Source organism: Ornithodoros turicata, chromosome 7, assembly GCF_037126465.1.
Source record: "Ornithodoros turicata isolate Travis chromosome 7, ASM3712646v1, whole genome shotgun sequence".
Lineage (NCBI taxonomy): Eukaryota > Metazoa > Arthropoda > Arachnida > Ixodida > Argasidae > Ornithodoros > Ornithodoros turicata.
The window spans coordinates 26,473,584-26,499,413 of NC_088207.1; the positions used below are offsets into that span (position 1 = coordinate 26,473,584).

The 25,830-nt window shown below is 46.3% G+C and overlaps 1 protein-coding gene across 2 annotated transcripts; it reads left to right on the top strand.

The window, feature by feature from the left end:
• Window positions 1–2,794: 2,794 nt before the first annotated feature.
• Window positions 2,795–25,830, top strand: LOC135400724 (uncharacterized). 2 transcript variants are annotated; one of them, XM_064632590.1, is made up of 7 exons: window positions 2,795–2,962; window positions 13,461–13,566; window positions 15,427–15,591; window positions 16,170–16,367; window positions 18,195–18,406; window positions 22,681–22,929; window positions 23,994–25,830. In XM_064632590.1, the coding sequence occupies exons 2-7, from the start codon at window positions 13,467–13,469 to the stop codon at window positions 24,156–24,158; spliced, it is 1,089 nt and encodes a 362-aa protein (XP_064488660.1). In that variant the 5' UTR covers window positions 2,795–2,962; window positions 13,461–13,466; the 3' UTR covers window positions 24,159–25,830. The 2 variants fall into 2 exon arrangements, with proteins under 2 accessions (XP_064488660.1, XP_064488662.1); XM_064632592.1 differs by having other exon boundaries at window positions 15,430–15,591.

A 25,830-nucleotide genomic window follows, 5' to 3' on the forward strand; every position in this document is an offset into this window, starting at 1 on the left:
CGCGGTGCCCTCAGTGTGAAACTTGGCATGTCCTGCAATCTGGAACTCGGGAAGACGTATCTGTAAAGGGATGGGCCGATATCCCTTTACGTGGCACATTGAAGCCGCTATATTTTACGGGAAAGCTTTTCTTTTCTTTTTTTTTACACAGAGGTTGGAAATTCTCAGCCGGCTTCATCTCTCATGTTTGGCATCAATGTCTATGTTGTTACACGAATGAAGCATTTTTAAAGCGATAAAAAATGTCAGGGGATGTAGAAATTGGAAATACAAGCCATGGGAAACTTACATTCGCACTAAAAGCTGATCGATCTATCAAACAGACAGACAGACACAAACAAACAAACAAAGGTACAGCGAGCAATCCTAGTGTGCAAGAGCTTTCAATCAGAAAAGCTGCTTCCCTCTCGCCACGTCACGTCAAGTTACGTCATCTGCCCAATAGCGAGGAGCGCGCCTTCTTCTCTTTCCTGTCTTTTTACGGTCGTATTTGTATTCGGTCCTGCCTTTGAAACAGAGCAGTCGACCAATCGCCTTGCTCTCGTGCTGTAGCAGACGACTCTAGGCAGCCAATAAAAGTGCCTGTATGGTCTGTTGTCACAACATGCCAAAAGAAGCTGGGGAAAGTCGCCGCTGCTGCGCGCACTCTTGCAAACTGATTTTCTCAGGAAATGCGCGCTTCCCAAAGGAAATATCTTGCGTGACAGTTCCTGAAGGTATATAATATGTTCATAGCACGCTGTAAATAAGATAGCTGCTCCTTAATGAAATAGAAGCCTTCCATGCTCCTTTAAAGGAGTACAGAGGGCCATCCAAAAATTGTTCGGATGTCTGATGAAAGTGTGTGTGTCAGTTTACCGAATAGCAGAAAGGTTTTGACGTGTGCATGATGCCATGCCACCGATGACGTTACACAATCCGCGCGATCTGGTTCCCTGGCCAATGGAGGTCAGCGCCCTGTCCCTTTGCCACCGTAAACCAGTTTTGGCAGTTCCACCGGAGAATTGGGGATGGAAGGAGCGGCCGAATCATGACCGAGCCAGCAGCAATACTTTTTTAGAGCCCCGAACAGCCGAGTAGCAGACGACAGCTGAGTAGCAGACAACATTTCTCTGAACCAATCGGCGAGCGCGGACTCTGTAGCGTCAGCGCGGATATGATCTGGATTGGACCTGGATTGGACCTGGATTGGATGTGGATTGGAAATGTTGCCCGACGAGCGCATGGGCAAGCCTCCGACGTACCGCTTGTACCTCTGACATCTTGTTACAACGGACCTTCTAATGTTCCTACTGCTGCGTAGCACGTGATTTGTTCCAGGTTATCAGGATAAATTGACATTCGCTCGGCCACCCCAACAGTGTCGTTTACCCATCTCTTCAGCTCTATGTCAACTACATTATATAGCGATCACTGTTCCATCTACCTTGTCATAGTTTTACTTTCGCAAATTTTCACAAGTCTCGCGCTTGTGGTCGGCACAAAAGCACTGGCCAAAACACTGATTTATGTGAAATTAATCTGATTTAAATTAAATAAATCCGACCTGAACAAAAGAAGTCTTTCTTCATAAAATATGATTTTTTACAATCCTGATTCGCGCAGCTCGGGAAGATACTCGGTGACTGGCCAGCCATTTATCGACAAGGTTATGTTGCACTCAGTATAACTCTCGTAGAAAACACGTTCTTCTAGAAATCTGCTAGCGGATCCCGCCACGCTAAGCGTGTTGGATTAGCCGGCCCAATATAGCAGCATATACAGCCGTTATCAGCATTATAGCCGACGCAGAGTTGGGGCAATCTCTCCATGTTCTTATTTTTCGAACCGAGCCATCATTCTCCCATGATGTAGATTACAAATTGTCCGCATTCTCCATTTTATTTTCATTATACGAAACCAAACCAAGAATATACATTTCGAACTCGCTTTTATAAACATATATTATTTCTCCTCTCGTTTTATTGCATTCCTTATTTCGAACCCTAAATTTGCGTCTGACTGACCTTTCTTTTTTTTTTTCAAGCATGAACGTATACACCATTCCCTCCCCCCAATAAAGAAAAAGAACATTATAAACAAGTGCCTATTCCTTCATACGTGTTCCTTTTCTTTTTTTTGTTCACGTGTCCTTTGCACCGGGAACAGAAAAAGAAAAAAAAGGGGGGGGGGATTGAAGTCACGATAAAGTCAGACTGGCTACCCCAGATCACTAGCGTCAGTTAGTTGAAATAAACAAGAAAAAGGAGGAAACTCAGTAGTTAGGGGGGCGGGAGACAACCATCCCAAACTTGTGGGAACTCTTGTAACAAACAAGGGCCCAGAAGGTGTCAGAAAACGTCAATCACATGCGTTTCTTCAAGGAAACGTAGGAGCGCTTTTAATGCAGCCGCTTGATGATTGAATGGCTGAGGACCCAGGAGTTTTACAAGGCCAAATGGCCGGGCGTCCAGTCGAGCCAGACGTGCTTCTAGTGTCCTGCGACTGTCGGAATACTTGGAGCACCTGAGGAGGTTATGCTCTGTATCCTCCACAACATCGCACTCACTGCAGTTCCTTCCCCGTGGGAAATGACACGTTTTCAGGTTAGGAAATATCTCTATTAGTCTCCATACCGCAGAAATCCCTATATACGTTCCCTAAAATAGCGATGCATATAGAAGGCTTCTCCCTCTGTGGTATGCGCTCTAATTGCGTGAGGAAGAGAGATCCCACAATCGACGGGAGGAAAAAAAAGGGGAAGGGCGCCGACCGTCGTCATGGCGACCGGCCTTGCGCACTGCGCCCCTTGGATACGAGGAACGAGCCCCAGGTCTGAACTCGGCCGTCCAAGTCTCCGGCTCGTTTCCCAGGCCGTCTGCCCCGTTCAGGACGTGTGATCTTCGTGTCGCCTCGAGAATATCGCCTCCCCACCGAGGAAGAACACTCCTGGATCACCTTTTACTCGTGGAACGCGGCTGAGGTAAGCCGTGTTTTGTGAAGCTACCTCCGAAAGCCACTGGCACCGCCATCTTACCGAGAGCGGACAGATGGTCTCAAAGTTGGAGTGTTTTGAGCATATGTTGAAGTGGTGATTCTGAGGTGGATACTTGTAGCGTGTAACGGAGGTCGAATTTCGGGAGTGATAAAAGATAATACGCGAGGTTGGGGTAACGCTGTTGTCATTATGGGCGCGTTGGTTGTCTTGATGATGACGAAGTTTAATGTGTGGCACAGCTAGTACTTGTTATATAGGTAGATAACATGTAGATAACGAGCCTGTTTACATTGTCGTGTGACTACAAAGGTACGTATTTGTGTATCGTGTTTCGTCTTGTCTGGTACGCACGCTGTGGTGTGCAGGTCGTCCGACCTTGGTTCAAGATCGCGGGTTCGATCCCGGCCTAGGACGGTAGCAATGTAGGGGAACATTGCTTCTAGCACCGTGTGTCGGTGTTTTCCGGCGCACGTCTAAAGAACCCCCAGGTGGTCGAAATTATCCGCAGTCTTACCCTGCGGCACGTGCAGCTTTAAACTTACTCACCACTCACCTTACTTGTGAATCTACTCCCAATGTGAATTTTGTAAACCAGAAGCCCATACGGGGAACTGGGATAGTTCTCCTCTCTCCGTGTAGTTTCCCTTTCTTTTCTTAATAACGCGTCCTGAAGTAGCCAGTCCCGAGTGGCTCGAGACTAACATCTCCATTTTTTTCTTTTAAAAATCAATCAATCAATCACCTTCTACCGTAGACGCACACACAGTCACACACACGCATACATCGGATGATGTATGATGAGGTACGAATGCGGATACGAATAACCTTATCTAATTAGGAACAGCTTTGGAAACAGGGGCAAAGTGAACCGGAAGCCTGGTAGCGAATGTGGAGGCCAGTGTTATCTAATCTCCTTTGCCTTTTTTTAATGTGTGTTCAGTGCTGAACGTAATTGATGTCCTTATCTAATCTCGGACCATTATACCTTCTATAGTGGGTAAATAGCTAAGCGTATATTCAACATGATGAATAAGCACGGAAGAAAAATAACATACGGAAGTAGGCAACACGGAGCGCTGGTTCTTCAGTACTATTTCATCATGTTACAAGGTCTTTAATTAGCCCATTAGTCACATTGATGTTACACAGTAGACCTCCTCTCGGAACGTCTTGTTGTGTGCGTGCTCGAAAAAGAGTTCATGAAGTTATATTGTAGGTCATGTGTTTGGGTGAGTGACCTGTTGAGTAAATGATAAACAGATATCGCAAGCAAATATTTGTTTCTCACTACGCTGTTAAAATGACGTCGGAACTGATGCCATTCGAAATGCTCTGCATAAAGCACGGAGGAACCATTTAGTACGCCTCAGTGGCTTTAGCACTGGGTACACTCGGGCATCTAACGCAACATCTGCTATCTTCGTTAAATATCGAGTCCAGATGCATTACTAGCAGAACCGCTGAACATTATCCGGTTATTTGTTCCTCTTCTGCCCAAGTATAGGTCTTCTCTAGCGTAGATTCATCTTCCACGATGTGTCCTCATTCCCTCCCACGCAACACCGGGGCGATACGTGGTCACTTGTGGTCGAATACCAAGCCTACTTTAGAATGCGGTGCCGATCTATGTTGTGTGTGTGTGTGTGTTATCCGGTGCGTATTAGTGAGTTCCAGGAAATCGGAAGCTGTTCAAGATAACAGTTCCGAAAACATGATAAGCCAATCGCCTTGTTTCTTTGAAGTGGGTTACATCACGTTGTTGGACTGGACCACCGTCCTCTAGACTTAGTGAAGCTCCTCGGAGAATAGCCGAGGGATCTTAGACATCGTGCGACAGCTGCTTTAATGACATTCCTTGTGGACATTGTAGGAGCCAGGAGTGTTGTAGGAGCCACCATCTCCATATTTTTCTTTTCTAACTAACTAACTAACGTTGTTGGTCTCTGATTTGACAACTTCCTTTGTCGTGTAGTTTGAATTGACAGCTTCCTCTTCGTAGAGTTATAGCATAGAGTGTTTCCTATCTACTGACACTCCCTATACTGTTGGTTTAAAATTCTCAAAACGGGTATTTGAACCACTACTCTCAGTTTTTTGCTTCGTTTCTAGTAGGACGGCGGTATAACGAGGGTCACTATAACGCTGTTGCTCAAGTAATCTTAATATTGTAGGGTGGCTGACGTTGGATATTTCTAGGATACTGGAAACACTCCTCTACTCAAGCCTTTCGGGGGCCCAAAGAAGCAAGGAATCGTCACTGCGCATGCCCAGAGAGTCCAAACGGTGCTTTCCGCAATGCGCGGCGACGGTTCCTTATAGTATGCACCCTATTCTGAAGCTGCCTAACGACGTGACATAACATACGTATTTCGGTAATGTAATGTCACCGGAAAAGTATTTGAATTTTACTTTGCATATGCAAATGCCGAAGGCAAACATAAAAAAAGTTTTACGCAACGGTGACCTTTAATGCGCTCGATTAGCTATGTGGAATTCTTTTACATAGATAGTTTTCAAGTGTTTATATACAAGTAATAGAAGGAAAGCTCATGCGCAAGCAGCCTTTATCAATTCTAATCATCATCTTCAATCATTATCACTGTCATATCTCATCTTATAATTAACAATCGTTACGTTAAAAAGGAAACGTCTTTGAGTCTTTCCTATTTGAGTTTCACGTTTTTCCTACCACTTCCTCTTCGTCGCATCACCAACCTACGACCCCCTATAGCTTTGGCATTACCTATTATTTTCAAAATAAAAAGAACAAGAAGAAAGACACACGAAAAAGGGTGCTGTGTTATGTCTGCAGAGCACGTGTTAGCTGCTATGTAAAAAGAAAAGAAAAAAAAACAAAAAGAAAAACAATTGCACTGAATTGCACTGACGTATACGTAAGTACTTGCGGCAACACTGAATACATTCTCTCTGCATCGTCCTCTATGTTTGCGCCCGTTGCAGTTAGCCAGAGCCTGCAGTGCGATAAATTCTGCTATCAAGTACCTCACAGTACACAGAGCTGGAAGATGTGCAAGGACATACAAAGTATGGTTCACACTTTTGTATGCATGCATGCATTTGCGTGCGGAGTCCTGCGTGCGTACGCGACATGAGCGATCCGCTGGGCTATTCACACAGATGCGGGCACCGCACGTGTCAGCCAATGAGCGCTTTGCGTGACGATCTACGTGCGTTATCGCACTTACTCTTCATAATGACAGCGTGGGAACCATGGTGTAATGGACAGCTAGCACAGTGGATTCCGAAACCAGCAATTCGAGTTCGACTGTTTTTAGGACATGTCTCTTCTCATACACAGAACCGTATACAGGGTGTTTCAGTTAAATCCCCGGGCTAAATAATTCGCGAACCGGTGCACCACTCGAATAACTTCCTTTTTTACAAGTATCTGTCCAATACCGCCTACAAGATGCGCACCGCGTGAATGAGCGGGAGTCGCTCATTATTTAAATCAAAATGCAAATGAGTTTCGTAAAAAAGCGTAACTTCTAAAGCAGGGCGCTGTCGGTATTAAAATGGGTACTACCCCTTTTGGGACCTTCAGTGGACACCTTTCAGAGAAAAATCTGCCACCGAAGCGGGTCATTTGTTGCAGTAATTAATTGGTTTCGGTTTACGTATTTTTGTCGCGGCTGGTCGCGGCGAAGCGCAAAAAGACGCTCTTTCACTCCCTTATCCATCAATGAATTACGTCCTTACACCAATGAATTACACCAATGAATTACGTCCTTTTGCGCTTCGCCGCGACAAGCCGCGACAAAAATACGTAAACCGAAACCAATTAACTACTGCAACAAATGACCCGCTTCGGTGGCAGATTTTTCTCTGAAAGGTGTCCACTGAAGGTCCCAAAAGGGGTAGTACCCATTTTAATACCGACAGCGCCCTGCTTTAGAAGTTACGCTTTTTTACGAAACTCATTTTCATTTTTATTTAAATAATGAGCGCCTCCCGCTCATTCACGCGGTGCGCATCTTGTAGGCGGTATTGGACAGATACTTGTAAAAAAGAAAGTTATTCGATTGGTGCACCGGTTCGCGAATTATTTGGCCCGGGGATTTAACTGAAACACCCTGTATAGAGAGAGGAGCCCAACTTGAAGCGTCCCTATATCACAAGAGGCTGTGGGTCATAAGCCGGCGACCGCAGTAGATTACACTGAGCGCCACAAGACACCTATCGACCAGGTGGAGGACAGCATCAAAATGGCACGCCCCAGATGGCTACTAAGCGGATTCTTGCCGGATTACGCTTGGATAAAGGCTTTTTGGACGGCGCAACGACGACTCTGACGTCAAAATAGACTCCACCCACAAGGCGGCAGAAGATCAGAGAATGGCCAAACCCTCTCTATAATCGGCTCTTCTCATACCTATTGGTGGTGGCGGTAACCCAATCTGCAATGCGTCTAGCAACATTGCTCCTCGAAGGTACCTTCGAGGAGCAATGTTGCTAGACGCATTGCAGATTGGGTACCTCATGACGTCATACTTCTCCTGACTACAAAATTAATTTTATGATAGCGCGGCGTCATATAGACAAACAATATTTTGGGAGAACACAGTGGGAGACTAGACTGCAATGACACGAACTCAGTAGATTTCTGAAGACACGAGCTATAGTCTGTAGTGGCACTAGGACGACACAAGTGAAAATATGTTGCAAGGCTGTTTACCTCATTTGGGGTGTGTACAATAAAAAAAATGCGGAATTCGACTGAGATTTTCGTGTATTCGTCGAAATGCCGTCATAATCGCGATATAAAATTAAGCCGCGGTTCGCTCCGAGTCCCTGGTGAGCGTCGCCGCACAGCCGTAGCAGACGACGGAAGTGACGCATATTGTTGCTCCTGTTGAAGTTCCTGCCGTTCATTTCGCTGTTGTTTTGCGATAGGAGGTTTATTTTCGCGACAACAAACTTGCGCATGCTGGTGAAATGTCTCATGACTATGCTAGCGTATTGACGAACTTCCTTTCGGCAACGGGAGGCCAGGGCATTTCTTGGCCGAACGACACACGGACGGACAGCACAGACACAGCGTCAAGATTTCACAACTGACGTTTATTACAATGTCAACCCTACCGATGTTGGCCGAAGAAGGGTGACCTCATTCTCTCCAAGGGTGAGAGACTTGCTGCTCATATTGTTGGTTGTCTCCTCTTGCGTTCGCCCAGCGTATGTTTCACCAAAACCAACACGCTCTACTCGTCTGTCGTTGTTTCCGAAAGACGGGAAACTTATACTAGCCGTGAACCCATCTAGACCTATATTGGAAACAGGCGAAACAGGACAAATAGTGCGCAGCACATTTTGTTGACGAAGACTTGCAAACAAATCCGGAGATGCTCATTAGCCGTCGCTGGTCAACAAAGTACAACGGGATGAAAAAAGGAGCGATGTATTCTCACGGAAACGGAAGGCAGAAACCTTCACCTTCGCTTGGCGTCACCATATTGATCCGTCTGATTCCCGCTGCGGATAAAACAAAAGAAGAAGAAAAGAGAGAGAAATAGGTACGAACACCTAAAACATCGGATACGGCGCCTTCAGGCTTACACGAGATCTCCGGATCAGGCATTTCGATGAGTTGTGCGGTATTTGCCGTGCTGAACACCGTTCACCTGGCAGCCGCCCACTGGAGCTGTAGTAATACCTCACGTCGCGCGCTCATCGGCTGCTCCTGAAATGCTTTGCGGCAGCGGGCGCGATCCGCAGGCGATCGTGTCGGGTGGGCAGCCCAGCGGGATCGTAATTGTCAAAAATATGTTCACCGTACTAACAAAATGCGGGTGGCACCATACTTACACCTCATTTGTGCCTAAAGTTTACACCTCGTTTGGTCTTTTTCTTGCAATCGTCAAATTTCATTTATGTTGTCGCATGTTTGTACCACAGAATATTGAACCGTCAACATTTACGATTTCCGGGCTGTGAACTGGTAACCAACCGTCGATGTACGCGTAGATTCTCTGGAGGAACTTTCGCATCTGGAGGATCTACTTTTGGTACCCGTAAAATTTCCCCTCTGCATGTAAAACGGTAAAGCGTTCAGAGATACGATTGGCCTTAAGAAGATGGGGGTAATAGAAATTCGTTTGCTTCCAGAGCAACGGTCGTTTGTAAGTTGGCTGGTATGGACATCGCCATTACCAAGTCGGTCGTAAAGCCAGGTCGAGAACTGTCCATGTGGGCTTCAGAAGCGTTTTACTGCCGCAGCTAGGTTCCGCGTCCGGCAGTTACCGTCGGTCAATAGCTTCCATTCCATCAATGAAGAAGTTGGAACATAGCGTCCAGTGTGTTCATGCGCGGTTTTGGTTAGCGAATGGGCAGAACTAAACCAATTTTCGGTTTGAGCTACGTAGGCAGTGCACGTTTCAAAACGTTGAGTGATAGTGGAAGACGGCTTATAAGTGCATTCACGTGTTTTGTGCATACGACAACCCCACTTAACGGTAGTATGACGACGACTAAGTATAACGGAGGATAACACGAGGACAACGAAAGACAACCGCCTCTATTAAACGCCGCTATTGTCTCTCGTTGTTCGCGTATTCCGTGTTAGATGTCGTCATGCTACCGTTAGATCCTAACCACCGATATACCGTGTTCCCCCATCCCATGCATGTGGAAAACCAAAAACGTACACTTCTACTTCCGGCAATAGCGATCATAGGGTACCGCATAAGCTCTCGCAAGTCACAATCGCCGGAAAGTGGGAGACTGTAGGACTTTAAGTCATGCACCGCTATCCCCTTGAGTTGTCGTTTCGTGACCATGGCTGTTGGTTCCATAGTAAGATGGGTAACAACCATTGCCCGGGCATTGCGATCGGTTTAGGCCACAAGTGCGCACGTAGCCCAAAATGGTAATTGCATAAACTGATCATTTTATTTCTACGTTAACCAGTTAGATAACGAATACCATCACATGAATGCAGAGCAGTATAGGTCCCGCATTTTCAATATTTGCTTTATTTATTTATTTACTTGACTTTCCTGCAGCGCCGCTATGCATGATGGCTGCATACACTTTTCTACATATCACCGCCTAACTAAAGTGTAGAACTAAACTTTAAGAAAAAGTATTTTCGCCCGCAATATGCGAAGAAGTGACGCGCAATCATCCAGTGTATCATCCGCAATTGGGCGCAACGTTTTGACGGTCGTACTAGTTTGAGCTAGTTGTGAGCTGGTGTCACCGCACACGTTTTAACAACTATTTTCACACTTTGTTCAAAGAGCGTCAACAGGCAAGCGCACAGCACGGTTTATTTCCCTCTCCCTGCGCTCCGATTGGCTACTGTGCGGGTCAGTGGCAGTGCTGCGGGTGGTGTGATGCCGTGTGTATGTGATGTCATTGGGGACATCTACTGTACTACGTGATGTTGTGACGCCATGGCGCGGTGACGTCATTTCGTTTCTTCTACGCTTGCCTTAATCATCGTCAACGCCACAGCATGCCATAGCGCAGAAATATGAACGCACATGTACGTGCGTCGAATTTACAAATAGTAATGGCAGTGCGTGGGGTAGTAAAATGTGTGACAAAACTTTCTTAAAATACTGCAATGGAATGCTTATTTCAATATTCTTTGGCGTTCGAGGCTCTGTGTTATGTTCGGCAGTGACCCAGTGGCTCTATCATGTTCAGAAAATGTCGCCTGCTGAGTTCACTGCACGTACGTGTTTGAGAGCAATGGCTAGGAGTGTGAAGAGGGTGAGTGCGCGTGTCCCGTGCGTTCAAAAGAGTCCACTTGTGAAGTCGTTCGGAAGTCGAGCCAGCGTGGTGTAATGGTCAGACTACCCAGTGCTCGTCCCTGTTCCGTCGTTCTCAGGACATTTAAGCGACTGCTTCGTTTAGATATTTCGTCGACTCTCTTAAAATCACCACATAACACGTTGAAGGTCACCAATTGCACATGATGATACTGTCACCACTCTTGATTTGCGCAAAGAACCGGCGTACGCCTCCTCCAGTTTTCAACAAATCAGGGGTAGAACGATGTCGTTCGAGATGATGGTTGGCAGGCAGAGTGTAATGCGGTGAAGTTCTCTTTTAAGAAGAAGTCGGCCCAGGACGCACATTCCCCCAGGGCGTCAGTCGTGACGTTGCCCACCGTTGAGGCCGACAACGGCGAGACCACCACCACCATCTCTTTTAAGAGTGCAGATTTTGATTTGCTGTGTTCGAACCTCAACATCGGAACAATCCATCATATTTCTTCAGGTCTGGAATGATATGGGTGGCCTCCATATAAGCTTTTGTGACGGACCAGAAACTTCTATTGCTTAGTTTCTGATGCTGTTGCTTCCAAGCAAACAAGGGCTAGTTTCGCTGACTGGATGACGTGGTACGTGGCGACCAAACAGAAAGAAAAGCAAATCTTCCTCCCACATTCGATCACTGGAGCCAGAAGAAGTAAAATTAGATTTCCTTTCTCCTACTCATTCTTGTGAGGAGGAGGGCTCTCGTCCAGCTACTCGTTACCCTGTTGGCCGCCGAAGGGGGACGTTATATTAGATCAAGATGTTTACGTTGTTTTTGGATGTCGCCCACCAAGAGTGTAATGTACAGACACAATGCTGTATCACTCACCATTTCCAAGAAGCGAATCGATGTGCAAATCGGGATATACACGAGAAGCTTCACAATGCAGTCTGCGAAAACGAGTGAAAGAGAGAGGCGTCTTTAAGAGTTATGCGTGTTCCGTTACAGCGAAGAAAGTTTCTTGTTGGTGCCTATATTCCCGAAGCGGTATAGGGGCGTTGTCATTAGAAAAATGTAGTCAGTATCCTACCGATTATTCTAGTGGAAGGAAGAGCAAAAGAAAAAAGCGAAGGGGCGGAAGTTCTGCCACGTCTTATGTTGATCATTCTCACGGCGTCGGAATACCGGAAGCGCCGTGCTGTGCTCATGGCAGACGACAGCATCGGCTCTGTCATCTGCTACGAATTATCTCGTGACTGTGCCGCAGAATATTCCCTATGGTTAGAAGAGCACGGAAATGCATGACGTTGAGCGCTTGTGCTCACGTGACAGCAGAAAGCTATGACGTTTTACCCATCTTCCTCTGGAATATTCTGGGGAACGTCGCTCGTGTGAAGGGTATACACGGTATCTCCTCCACAGAAATGGGCACACACACAGAAAAGTAGTAGTTGGCACAGTAGAAGTATGTTCGCGGCCCTCTTACAGCTCGAATTTTCGAAAGATACAGTTGTGTCCATGAAAATATTTTGCTTTGCTTTGAAAATTAAGGTTTCTTTTTTTGTGTTATCGCCGCGATGTGGCTGCGGCTATGAGCGATGTGGACAAATGGAGAGAGGGCACCAGGAAGGAGTGGGGGACGGGGGCGTTAGTATGCGTCCTGTGTCGACTTCGGGGAAAACTGTGCCGACGTCCGTCCGGAAAGTATACCGGAAAGCCCGAGGAGAACCTTAGGTCGCAGAATTCGAACACACCACCTCCCGGTTTTCAGCATGACCTTGGAGTCTCCACCAATGAACGGATGTTGTACACGCTCGGCCACGTCGCTCGTGAAAGTCGAGGTGCGACGAATGACTGGATATACAGTATTCACCCGCATAAATGACGCACTCGCGTAATGAACGGGCTGCCAGCTTGGGCACCCAAATGTTGGTACTTTTTCCCCGGGAATTTCGCGCACCCTGACTTCCGGCACTCCCCCACTGTGTCAGCCATTATAATGCAGAGCGGGCGCTGCTTTTCCTCGCGTAATTGGCGCACTCAGTCTATAGCGGGCGCCAATGCGTGGCACTGTTTCGACATTATTTTGTAATAAATACGCCGTGTCACGTTGTGCTGTTTTGCGCTGTAGTAAGCGTATAAAGTGAGACACGCATGCTCAGTCCTGTACTACAGGTATATCAGTAGTATATTATAGAAATCTGCAGTGTTCAAGGAATAAATAACAAGCAGTACTTAGGCAATGTGCGCTGCTATCTCTGGTGTCACTCGAGTATCATTTCTTTTCCTTAAGTACACATACTGTGATTTTCTTTCTCTTCTTCTTCTTCTTTTTCGTTACCTGTAAGTAACTTATTAGAGTCGCTGCCACACATATTTCCAATTCTCTCTACTCATATTCTACTATTATTTTTACTTTACCACGCAGCTTTAAGCGCTATACATTCATGTTTGAATTTACATTTATTGAATTTACATCATTACATCATTGAATTTACATGGTACATTCAATGCATTCCAGGAGTTTTCCACCAAAGTAACTGGTGCAAGTGATGTGGAGTTGCGGGCCTCACACAAGTGAAGCAAAATATCCAGTTTATTTTTCTTAAAACCAACCAACCAACCATTTTTAAAGCCTCCATCTCCATGTTCATTCTTCTAATTCCATTTTCACAAGACGTACCAAGACGCAGTATGTCACAGCCACTTTCCTGCGAACGGAAATATGAGCAGGCATATTCTCTTCTCTTGATAGGAAACCATGACCATGTGCCGGCTGCTGTGGCCCAGCATTTTTGTCCTCCTACTATCGTGTGGTGCCTTCAGCATGCCACCCAGGGACAATGGCCAAACCGAAACAGGTATGTGACACGACCTACAGACTATGTTGCACACTCAAACCCACAATACAAATCAAACAGGAATCGAAAAAGCTTTCGAAGGAGAGCTCTTTTGCTAGTTCTCACTAGCACCATTTCCTGTGCAGAACACATAATGCATGCAGAGCCATCACAACGTATTCGCAAATACCGAAAAATGTACCGAAGAAATAGAAGAAGTACAATCTTGGAAAATTTATGTATTCGATAGCCTGATAGCCCTATTACTCTTATGTGACAATTTCTGTCCCAAAAGCACTCATGATATATAGTACATAGTATAGTACTACGGGCAACACTGTGTCGAAGTTGCCACCAACTTCGCATTGCCCCTCAGGAAGTATGGCGGCAAGACTACATTGTGTGAGCACAACACTGGGTCTAAGAAGTCTAAACGAAAGAAGTCGGCTACGTGTTGGATATGTAGCCATTAGGAGCAGCAAATCATTCTCTGGGGTATGTGACCATACTCGGGAGACATAAAAATCGCTGTTCTTCGACGAATTAGAGATTACTTCCAACCAGAATTCGCTCCGAACCCTTTTACGGCGATTTTGCTCACAAATTAAAAATGTTAAGGGTGCCCTATCACACGTATAATTTGTTGCGCTGTAGTTACAGGGAACAAACTATTAAAGTATGCTGCCAACGGAAACTACCTGTCTGACTGCGGTATGCAGTACCTTGAGGTCTAGTAGCCTTTCCCTGTACTTTGATGGGCACATCGGAACCTCCTTTGCTCTCTCTCTCTCTCTTTTTCTTTCAGTAGCAAACCTTGGGTTTCTCAGAGAAATAGTCTTACATATAGACGTATAGGAGAAACTCAAACAGAAGGATAGAACCTTGTATCAAAATTTGATTGCGAGATAATGTGGCGTCGCCGCGTTCCAGCAGCGGTCCAGATGGTCTGATACAATATTATGCACCGTGTTTGTATTTATCCGTTACATATTTTTGCTTATAAAAAAGCTATGAGAGCAGAATAGATGTCGTCTTAGCGCTTGAGTTCCACGGCCAGGCGTACATCCCTTGGATGAGAGTGTGTAACTACAAGATGACTAATTTCTTAAAATTCATTAATGAACTCCTTAATTAGGGAATTTCCGGCAAAAGCGAGATAAGATAATGGGAGACAATCCTCGTTGAATGTCATTCTACATTTTAAAAACCAATCCTTAAACGAGCGCGTACCGTGAAATATCCATCACCGAATTCCGCTACTCAAATGAGCCGAAACCAAAACAGCGCGCCTTAGGAGCGCGCATGACCTTCGGTTGATCTGGCCCTCTGTCGTGAATGAGCGCTTTCGGTTTCGGTTTCGGTTTAGCACCTGTTTCGGTTTTGGCTCATTTGCATATCAAAAGTCGGTTATGGACATTTCAACGCATAAGCGCGTTTCCGGACTTTTTTACAGAAATGGAATGACTTTCAACGGGAATTGTCTCCCACCCTGCTATCTCGCTTTTTGCACGGAATTTCCTATTTGAAGATTTAATTAATGAATTTTAGCTAATTAGTCACCTTGTAGTTGCACACTCATATGTCCGCCTGGCCGTAAAACTCTATACTGCAAAAAACGACATCTACGGTGCACTCATAGCACTTTTACAAAAAAATCAGTAACTGATAAAAATGAACACCCTGCATATTATATAACGACTACACACCACTTACTCAAAGTTGGTCACCCCTTGTGTAACAGCGCAAAGAACACCCTGTATAACTTTGTAACTGTTTGTCGTTGGTAAGCGTACCACGTCTGCGTGGCCTTTTTTATGAAATAGCGCACGCAATACATTTGGCTGCTCAATATCTAATAGTGTTGTGGCTTTCTTTCGCAAGAAGAAAAGCGTTCGCAAGAGGACATTATGTTTGGGAACCAACAGAACAAGCCGGCTGGAATGATGGACGACCTCATAGTATTCCCCGATCGAAAGTCCGATCCTTCTGCCGCCACGGGCAACACGGTAGAAGACAAAAATGGCACGCAGCAGAGCAACGAGAACGGTGAGTACATCGAATTAGCATAGAATTAACTTTCGATAGAAGGCGACGAAAGACAGGGGGCTAGTACGCGTCCCTTGCTGACAATGCCTTTTTTACAGTTGAGTTATACGGCCGGCAGCGAATCCTCTCGAAGAGAGTATGTAACTCTGTAAGAAGTAGTTAATGAATTTTGTGTAATTGGGTTTTGGGTAATTTGGGAATCTACGCCGAATACCTCAACTGCAAAATCGGCATCCATGCTGCTCTCACAGAATTTTTTTAATACGCTGCGGGGAAAAAAAAACGCCCTGTATATTTTACACAAAATATACACTGTTTTGGAGCGCGGCATGGGTGGTTCGCCGAACACCCGCTAGGCTGTGACGAGGTTAAATGTCGTTACGCAGCTCTTTTAAGGCTTTGGTGTGATCTGTTATGGATGTGATATGTAACCTATCCAGAGCCATTGCCAAGTGCATTCAGTGATGGTGCAAAACCATTTTCAGGAGAACCTTGTTCTTCAGTTATTTTTGTGACACATAAATAAACGGCCCCACTTCAAGACGCACGTTGAGTACATGTATGTTTGTGTTCCGTAGACTGGAGTACCCAGGCACCGTCGTCGGAAGAAGCGGCCACTTCCGCGACTGCTTTGAAAGCGTCGGAACAGGAATTGCCTAGAGATACGGAAGAAGGCACCGAGCAAGGCACGCACAATAGATTCGACTACTACGACTACTTGGATGATGGGAACTCCGTCACCAGCCGGGAACTTCCACCTCCACAGGAGAACACTGGTAAGGATATACGAGAACTGTCCTCTCACTCTGAGGTACATTCCGCTTTTGAACGTAGGATGCTGTTTTTTTTTCCTCTGTGTGCTCCTCTCCCCCTCCCTTCCTAGTCTCCCTTCGACATGATTCGTCCGACCGTGTTGCGTCTGTCCGTAACACCGACAGCGCCTGACTCCAACATGCTCTTCCAGCTCTTCCAACATGCTACATGACTGCGGTACTTTACATTCCAACCTCACCTTAACTAACCTCACCGCATTCCGCAGTCAATGCGAGCCAGCATTCAGAATGATGCCTTTCCGTCTCCTGATTTGCTGAGAACAAGGAGCGTACACCATTTTTGTAGCACTTTGCGTATATTATGCAAAGTGTTACAACAATAACAAAAAATGCAACCAGTGACGAGACGCCGTAGTACTAAGGCTAAGGCGCCTAGGCTAATATTTTCATTTTTTTATATAAGAAACATATTCCCCCTCCCCCCTTCCCCAGTGATGATGAGTCAGCAAACTTTCCACTTAATTTGTGGCTCTCTACTCAAAGCTATTGTGTACACAGTACTACTACAGCCCACTGTAGCATGGTATATGAACGTCTCTGTCTCTCTCGCTTTCTCTCTCACTTACTGTGCCATTATGCGAGGCGCATGCAGAAAGTTCCGTTTGCAAATATTTGCTCAGGAGTTCATTTCCCCGCTGGCGAGTCATAGACGCCATTTTGAGACAATAAGATGAGATGAGATAACAGACGTCGCCGCTCGTATAGGAGGAGAGGAGAAGGAGTGACGTTCGAATGGTCAGTTCTGGACGGTTTGTAACAGACGACCAGGGATTTATCCAGACCCTCCCCCCTACAAGCCCCTGACACCCCCCCCCCCAAATGTTCAGTGACACCCCCTAACTTTTTCAGCTGTGTACACCCTACAAGGGGTGCCCCTGCGATTTCAGCTTTAGACACATGTCGGTAATGATATGTGAAGGTGTAATGACGTAAGGACACTAACAGGCAAAAATGGGAAAAGTCTAGCACTCGCAAGTGAATAAGATACTTATTTAAAGAGATTGAAACATTTAAATAATTTGTAACTTGTAATAAATAAATAAATGTAATAGTAAATAACTTTTTCTTTAGTAAACTAAATTATTTAAATGTTTCAATCTAAATACTTATGTAGTGACGTAACTATAATAATGACCCCCCCCCCCCATTTCTTCTAACACCCCTCCGTGCTTGGGATTCCGGAGAGACCACTGTAGTCGACGAAAACATTTTGGTCGTGGTGACCGTTTTCTCAAAGATGGAAACGACGAATACGATGCGAAGGAAGCCGTGACATGGTTATGGTGAGCTTTAACATGGTGGTCTAGCCCGTCATTCTTCAATTTCATGGCAGGCAGCATCATTATTCTATGCGGGAATGCAGAAACTGGTAACCAGCTATGACCCCACTATGATAAGGGCATCAATAGTGGTGCCTCAGTAGTCATACAGAAAGACGTTTAGTTAAAGCTATGTGGAACTGAGTGAAAATAAAACATTTGAAACCAAGTTTCCACGTTGTCTTTTTGTTTTAAATAGAAGATTGAAACTTACTTTCTGCATACCCCTTGTGTACCGAAATTCCTTTTGAAAACCCAAGAGCGCAGCGACAGATTACACTTAAGTGGTTTTCTAATGGTACGGATTTCAGGCGCGTGATGGATGGGTTCGGCGCGCACTGTTTTGCAAAATGCAGATCTGGTCTCATAAACAGCATTCGAAGCACGAAGAAAGGCGTACCATTTGCTGGGCAATCTTCTTTCCTTCCAACCGGCTTGCTTCCTTCTGCAGGTGGGATGGACTATTCCATGTACGATTACAGTGACGGTCTCTTCCGACGCAAGAGAACATTGCGCAACAGTCTGGACGAGCTTCTGTCGAGCAGACGACTCCATCGAAGGGCCCTTCGGTACAAGCGAGACGCCAACATGGATGACCTCCTGTACTTCCTAACGCAAATCACCAAGTCGGACCCCAGATATGCCTACCTCATGGACGAAGAGGTGAGAAACTTCTACAATTACTTTACATTTTAGAGCACTAGTGAGGGGGGGGGATATGTTTATTATATAAAAAAAATAAGAGGGAAAGGTTATCCTGCGCTACGGCGGCTTGCTATTCCCACGAAAGAAAGGAAAAGCAGGAAGAAAAGGAAAGACGAACAAAAAGAAAAACAAGCAAACAAAATGGGAAAACAAACACGAAATTGATCACAGCACTAGTGAGGTCACTCGCTATCCTAATGACGTAACGCTTTGCGTGCGTTACACACATTATGTGATGCATGAACGGATATGCGTCCAACACCAAAACAAACAATGCACTGCACTCACAATTGTGAAATCTTGATCCGCCTCCAGGATCAAGATCTCACAATTGTGAGTGCATATGTCGCATCAAACATTGTTATCGGCGAGGACGCAATACAAATGTGCGACAGCTTTTTCCCTGCGCTCCTTGCCATGCACTTTTTAATATGCGGGGACTTTAACGTGCGCCATGTATAAGCTGGGGCAGCCAGCACACTGATATACGCACTTCCGAGGCCCAGAATATTCCAGTTGCATAGACGTTACATTTTCATCGGCGGATATTGTAAGACACCTGACATGGATGAGCTATTTGGAATTCATGGGTAGCGACCATGTCCCCATACTCATTAGCCATGCGCTATTTCGCCATTCACACCTCAAGCGAAAAGTGCGATTGACGAACTGGCAACAGTTTACAACGGCAGTCGGGGAAAAGGTGTGTAGAGGGGCAGATTTAGATGGCTTTAGCAGCCTGCTAGCAGAGCAGCTCAACACTACAACGAGGGTGATCGCACCACCACAGGGAATGCAAACGGTAGATATTGAACATGAAAAGCTGTGGGCCATTCGGAGACGAGCAGAACGGCGTTTCAAAGGAACAGGTAGCTTTCCTGACTACGAAGAAGGTAGAAGAGTTCACCGTCTAGTTCGCCGCCATCAGCAACGCCTAGCCCGCCGCAAATGGCAGTCCTTTTGTGCGTCATTGACTCCATATACCTCTACAGGGCGCATATGGCAAGTAGTGAAGTGCCTTAGCTCACCCGTGGCCATGCAGAGCCGTTACGTGCTTTGGCGTTACACCTTTGCAGCCCTGGATCTAGCGTGGGAGACGAGTTTGGTGTACACCTTTTGAAGCCTTCCGATGCGTCTGCCGCTGACTCACACTGGCTAGCAGTTGCTGCGATCACAAATACGGTTGATCTTCGGTCGGTACCAGCTGATGAATTCTTGAATGCCGAATTCACGACCGAACGGCCGAACTGGAGAAAAGCCATTCACAGTTGCAGGCGACACTCTGCGCCAGGCATAGACGGCACTTATCAAGCCATTAGAAATCTGGGTCCCAAAGTCAGAACTGTCCTCTTGGAGCTTGTCAACAGATCGTGGATCAGCGAGGTGGTCCCTGCGACATGGAAGTCAACTGTTGTTGTTCCTGTCCTCAAACCTGGGAAATCTACAAGGGCAATTGAATCCTTCCGTCCTATAAGTTTAACGAGCTGCATGAGCAAAATCGCGGAACGGATGGGGCTAAACCGATTGCAGTGGTTTCTAGAAAGCAGAAGACTCCTTCCTCAAGCAATGGCAGACTTCAGGCGGGCACGCACCACCATGGACTGCATAATTGACCTGGTGTCGCACATTGAAGAGGAAGCTGTGGGAACATCACAGTGGCTGTATTCTTGGACATAAAACGGGCATACGACACCGTATGCCACACGCACATGCTAGGTGCTCTATATGAACTGCAAGTCAATGGTCACATGCTGAGGTGGCTTGCTAATTACTTATCAGACCGAGTAGTATTTATGCGCACAAGTGGAGGTTTCGCAAGGAGGCAGGGGTTCCGCAAGGAGGAGTACTCAGGTCAACTTTATTTAATCTCGTGCTCGCAGATCTCCCTAAGGTTCTGACGCGGGGTGTGCATCTCAGCATGTATGTAGATGATATATGCATTTGGACGTCCGGTAAACAATGACCGACGCTGCAAACCAGGTTGCAGTGTGCGCTTAATAATGTAGCACAATACATCACAGAACGAGGGATGAACATCTCCAAGGAAAAGACTGTGTATCTTTCCTTCACCAGGAAACATCTCACAAAGTTCACCCTGCACATGAATGGAACCAACTTAGTACGGGTGTCTCACCATCGCTTCCTCGGGATTATCCTTGACCGTAGAATATACTGCGATGCTGAAGTCCGGAATATAAAAGATCGACCTGACGCTAGGACTAACGTTCTGCGTTATCTCTGTGGGACACGATGGGGAGCTACATGCCACTCTATGCTTGGGCTTCACGCGTCTCTCATTCGACAGATGTTGACGCACCACTTACCCGTCCTTCATGGTCTATCTGCCACATCTGAAACTTACCTACAGCGTGTTCTGACAAAGAGCGTGAAGATTTGCCTCTGAGTACCAAGCGATGCACCGAACTTGCCGGCATTGGCTGAAGCACGGGAATCGAACGTACCGACCCTCCGCATGATAGAAGGGCTTCGACATTACACTCGTCTCGCAAGACGTCGCAGGAGGCACCCGCTAATATACGCAATCCATCGCTGATCTCATTCGGGTATTCATCAGTGTGCAATGCCTCTCAAGCACGAAATTCCATAGCCCATACCCAACTGCGTCCAACCCAGAGACTTGAGGAGCAGTATAGTCTTCTTAGATGTTAGGCCTGCAGGCCTAACATCTAAGAAGACTACTGCTCCTCAAGTCATGCGAGAACTTACTCTAGAAGTCATACAGAACTACAGGAAACTCAAACAGATATTTACTGACGCGTCAATAACCCCAACTGGGTCAACCTGCGCTTTCTACATTCCAAGCTGTGGCATTCAACACTCCGTTCGCTTGTCCCATGCAACATCGGCCACGCTTCGTATCGGCCATGCTTCGTACAGCAAAGGAAACCAGCAGCCTTTCACTTGTGGTCCAAGACATCAGCGCGGCGTACACCGAAGCTCTAGACAAAGGCCACGACATCCGGCTACGTGGGCATACGCGGCAACGAAGTAGCCGACCCTCTGGCACTGAACCTTCACTAGCTCGCGTCCATGCAGAAAGTCTATTTCACCGGCTCCGACGCGAAACGAACTCTTGGTATTCTGCGAACCCGACTGGTAAAACGTGATTGGTTGAACGCAAGAGTACCGATGTCACTGCTCCACAGGATTGATCCTCACCTCACATATCGAATACCGTCAAGGATGCCATGACCACTGGAATCCTTACTCCATCGATTTCGCCTGAACGTTCCCCATGGCCGCGCGTTTCTACACCGTATCGGGATAGCTCCATCACTAGACTGCATTCAATGCTGAGTGCGAGAGGACACTGAACAAATACTGCTCAGCTGCGAGCGATTCACGGCAAGTCGAGAAGCTCTCCGGGATGCCTTGGTCAGACACGCCAACGGCCCTCTTGACCTGAAGAAGGTACTCGGTGACTGGCCCGCAGCAAATCGACATGTTTCACACTCTGTGATCTCCTTCCTTAGGACGTTTGTAAAAACAAACATCTTTTTAGACTCCTTTGTGTCCAGACCTCGCTACCATAAGCGTACTGGAGTAGCTGGCCCAATGTAGAGTTGGGCCAACATCTCCATATTTTTCTTTTTTTTACCAACCAACCAACCAAAACAAAGCGTTGTCTGGCCTTCCTGCTCCCCCAATCAGTTGGCGTCCCCCTTTCTTGCTTTGATTTCGGGGAACCGCAAGGCAGAATTATCGTGACCCACGGGACCTCATTTACGCTCACCTACCAGAAACTAAGGAAATCAACGAAGTTCTTTCCGTGGGTGACTATCATGACTATGTGGCGGTACTACATTTTCAAGAAGACCCTAAGAATGAGTGAACTGTTTAAAAAATATATATATCGTCATCACCAATATCTTTTTACCATTCTGGGTGAGACGCAGGTCTAGATAGATCTACTCCCACCGCTATTTCGTTATTTTCCGTTCCTTGCCGGTAAGTAATTTGTACCTTGCCACCAAATTCTTAGCCAGCATCGAACCCGTTACCTTGGGATCAGTAGGCTGACATGTTACAACCGACGACAGTATTTCACAACTATATTAAACTATCCTCAAATGTCATCACAGCATAGAAAGTAAGCAACGTACGTTAATGGTATAGGACCTTCGTTTTCATACGGTGTTGTACAATATCTGTGCCTCAGGCAGTTCATAGCCCCACTAGCAGTCTCGTGCACTCTATCCGTTGTCTCGTAGCCACAGTCAGTCCTCAGAGGTGGTTCCTCTGAGCCGAGCGAAGCGCAGCTGGAGCAGTATCTGGGAGAGCTCTCCGACATGTCCCGGGAGGACCGAGCCCGCACGTTGTCCACATTGGCAGCGGCGGCGGCGTTGGCACAACAAGAACCTCACCAATCCGCAAGAGCGCCGACTGCTGATGACTTCCGGGAAGACGTTCCCGAGTGGTTTCAGGTCTCACGCCGTTCTCAAGCACCATTCTATCCACAGGTAGGAAAACAAGTGCCTGTTAGGGCCAATTAGGGCCTATTAGTGCCTTATTTCTCCCCAATAGTGCCTATTAGGGAGAAATAAGGACCCATTCACAAAAGACGGGGAAAGGTGGGATGGAAGGAACGGCATGGTCGCACACACACTGTAGAGACGCTATGTAGAGACTGAGTTTCGACCACATATATAGCTGCAGCGACCACCCCCAGGAGTAAGCAGCAGGTTATTTAAAAGGAGGATTTCTTTATGATCCTCTCAAATGCTTTGTGCGCAGGTGAAGGGCTGTTTATGAGAAATTCATTACTCATCTAGACACGCTCCTTTGACTTGACGATTTCACCGCTTGACCTTTTTTGGACACCCTAGGTCTTCGATCCTTATTGTGAAGGGGCTCTTTATTTCATTCCCCACATTACCACCAGCAATGGGGTAAAGCATGGAGTAGAGCATCGCCGCTGGCGATGTCCCTATTCATCATCTCCAAATAAAGTTGTTGTCGTTGCTGCTCCTCACCACGCTACAGGTGGAATTTAGCAATCATTACACATTTTAATCACGCCCTAAAAATACCAGATTGAGTCTACCCCACTTAAACTGTGCAGACTCATAGTTGCTTCTTTGATGTTTCATGTATTCTTTTTCTTTTTGCAAACGTTGTCGTCCTGTAGAAACAAAACAAAAATCAAACAAAATCTCACCCCAAGCATATTGAAAGCTGCAGCTCACTCAAAATCCGCCATTTTTACCTGCATCACACTCAGTTTCACCCACCGCACACAGAAGAACGGTACGGTGCCTGAATATTAGTAACTCTCCGTGTACTGCGGGATACAAAGGCAGCTTGCATTCAGGCACCTTAAAGAAGGGGACCAGTGCATGACGTGATTATATAGTGAGTATGTTGAGAAAATGGCGGCCCTGCAGATACTACACGCACACCGCAGACACAACTGCAAGGGATTTTGAGTATACATTTCAGCTGATGTACAGGTGAAGGCAACCTGACGCGTCGATTGCCTTCCATGATAGCCACATACGGAAATCTTGTGGTTGGATTATTACAGGATTATAGGTTCCTGGTGATGCCGTCTGCAACTCAAAAGCGTTCCGATCGCTGGGGCCGGATACTGCAGAAACGCCGTCAGCCACCTCAAGATGACACCGCTGACATCAGCAGACTATACACCCTTGCTGGGCTCCTGGCTGAGCCCGAGGATGCTTGGGCATAGAGAAAGAACGAGGAGAAGGCGGTGCTTATTTTTTCATTGAGCCACTCGGATGTCCCTATTTTTGTTCAAAGAGGCGAGTGGGGATGCGAGCCCATAATTTCCGTGGTCGTTTCTAACGTGATGAGAAAATGTCTGAAAGTGCATCGTTATGTACTGACGTGTGTGAGGCGATAGAGTTCGGAATGTAGTTTCAGCTTAAAACCGAGGCCAGCTATGGGCATTACTTCAAATAAATTGTGATGAGAGAATGGAGGATAGCGCAGTTATTTTCTGTTCAGGTAGATTGTTTGGGCAATACAGGCACGGAAAGTGAACGCCAATGTGGTTGAGAGAAAAGCCGGCTGAGGGCTCTTCCCTCCGGTCGTTGATCTCTTCTGTCGATAAACGCCATCGGAAAACTGAAGTGCTTTGTTCGCTCGAGTGAGTGCACTCTAAGGAAAAAGGGTGTGAAAAGCACAGGGGTGACACAAACCCGCCATTGTTGTAACTACCCTCAAGCGGGTGCTTTTGGCAAAACTGCCATCTTGTCCTGGTCGCACGTCATAGAAAACGTCATTTTGAGGTCATGTGACTTTGTTTACATGCCGTTTTGCCGCTCACCGACATATATTCGCCGTCATAACACCAAGAGATGACCGTATTTTGCCAGCGTAAACTATGTGGTGCTTCTTCGGCAACATGGTAGCCCATTTCACCTTAGTTTAAGTACGTCGCATCGGCTCGGTAAGTCTTAACGCGCGGTCGTCATCACATCCTTGGAAGTTGTCAACAATACGAGGCTTTATGTGTAAAACTGCGCGTTTTATTGCGAGATTATCGGATAAAAATAATTACCGTGATCGAAAAACATCCAAAACGCCGTCCAGAAACAACAACCGCATTGTTTACAAACGGTTTGGCCGCCGATCGCGGGCGCCGCCATCTTGAAGGTCACGTGTGCCTTGACGTTTGCTGTGACGTGCGACCAGGACCTGTCCAGGATGCATTGCGTTCGCCCACCACGCTTTCGTCTACGGAGCAATACATTGCATGCCACCCCTGTGGTGAAAAGGTAGTAACTTCTATAGTTACCACCTATATCAACATAGCGTCTGATAAAGGTTGTAAAGGAGTGGTAAAAACAATTATCATATATCCAAATTACTACAAAAAGGCGTACATTCCCCTCGCTCACCGAATCAGAAGCGGTAACCCTATCATTCTTAAGTGGCAGGTAGGACTTTGCAACCTTGTAGGCACAACATATGAGACAACTATTACCTCCTAAAAGGTGTAACTTCTCCACCCTTTTTTCTAAGAGTGTATATGGTTCGCGCGGCGTAGAAGAAGCCTCGTTAATGACGAGTTATTTTGTCTTCGTACTTTTTTGCAATGTTCTTCTCTCCCTTTAGTTTTCAGTTGCTCTGTGTAAGACCTCACTTGTTGTTCCAAGCGCATAATAACGCGGCCGTCGGTGAGCGTGGTGCGCAATGCTGCAAAAGGGAAACATATTCGTCGAGACATATGGGAATGCAATTAAATATCAGTGCATAAGCATTATTTCCATTATATCACATGCGTTTCTAGTGCACAGAGTATGCTAAGGTTGTTATATTTGACACATCGCACAGCTAAAATGCGTTATATTAAATGGACAGGCTCGGCCCTCGTATCGTTCGAACTGATTCTGCAT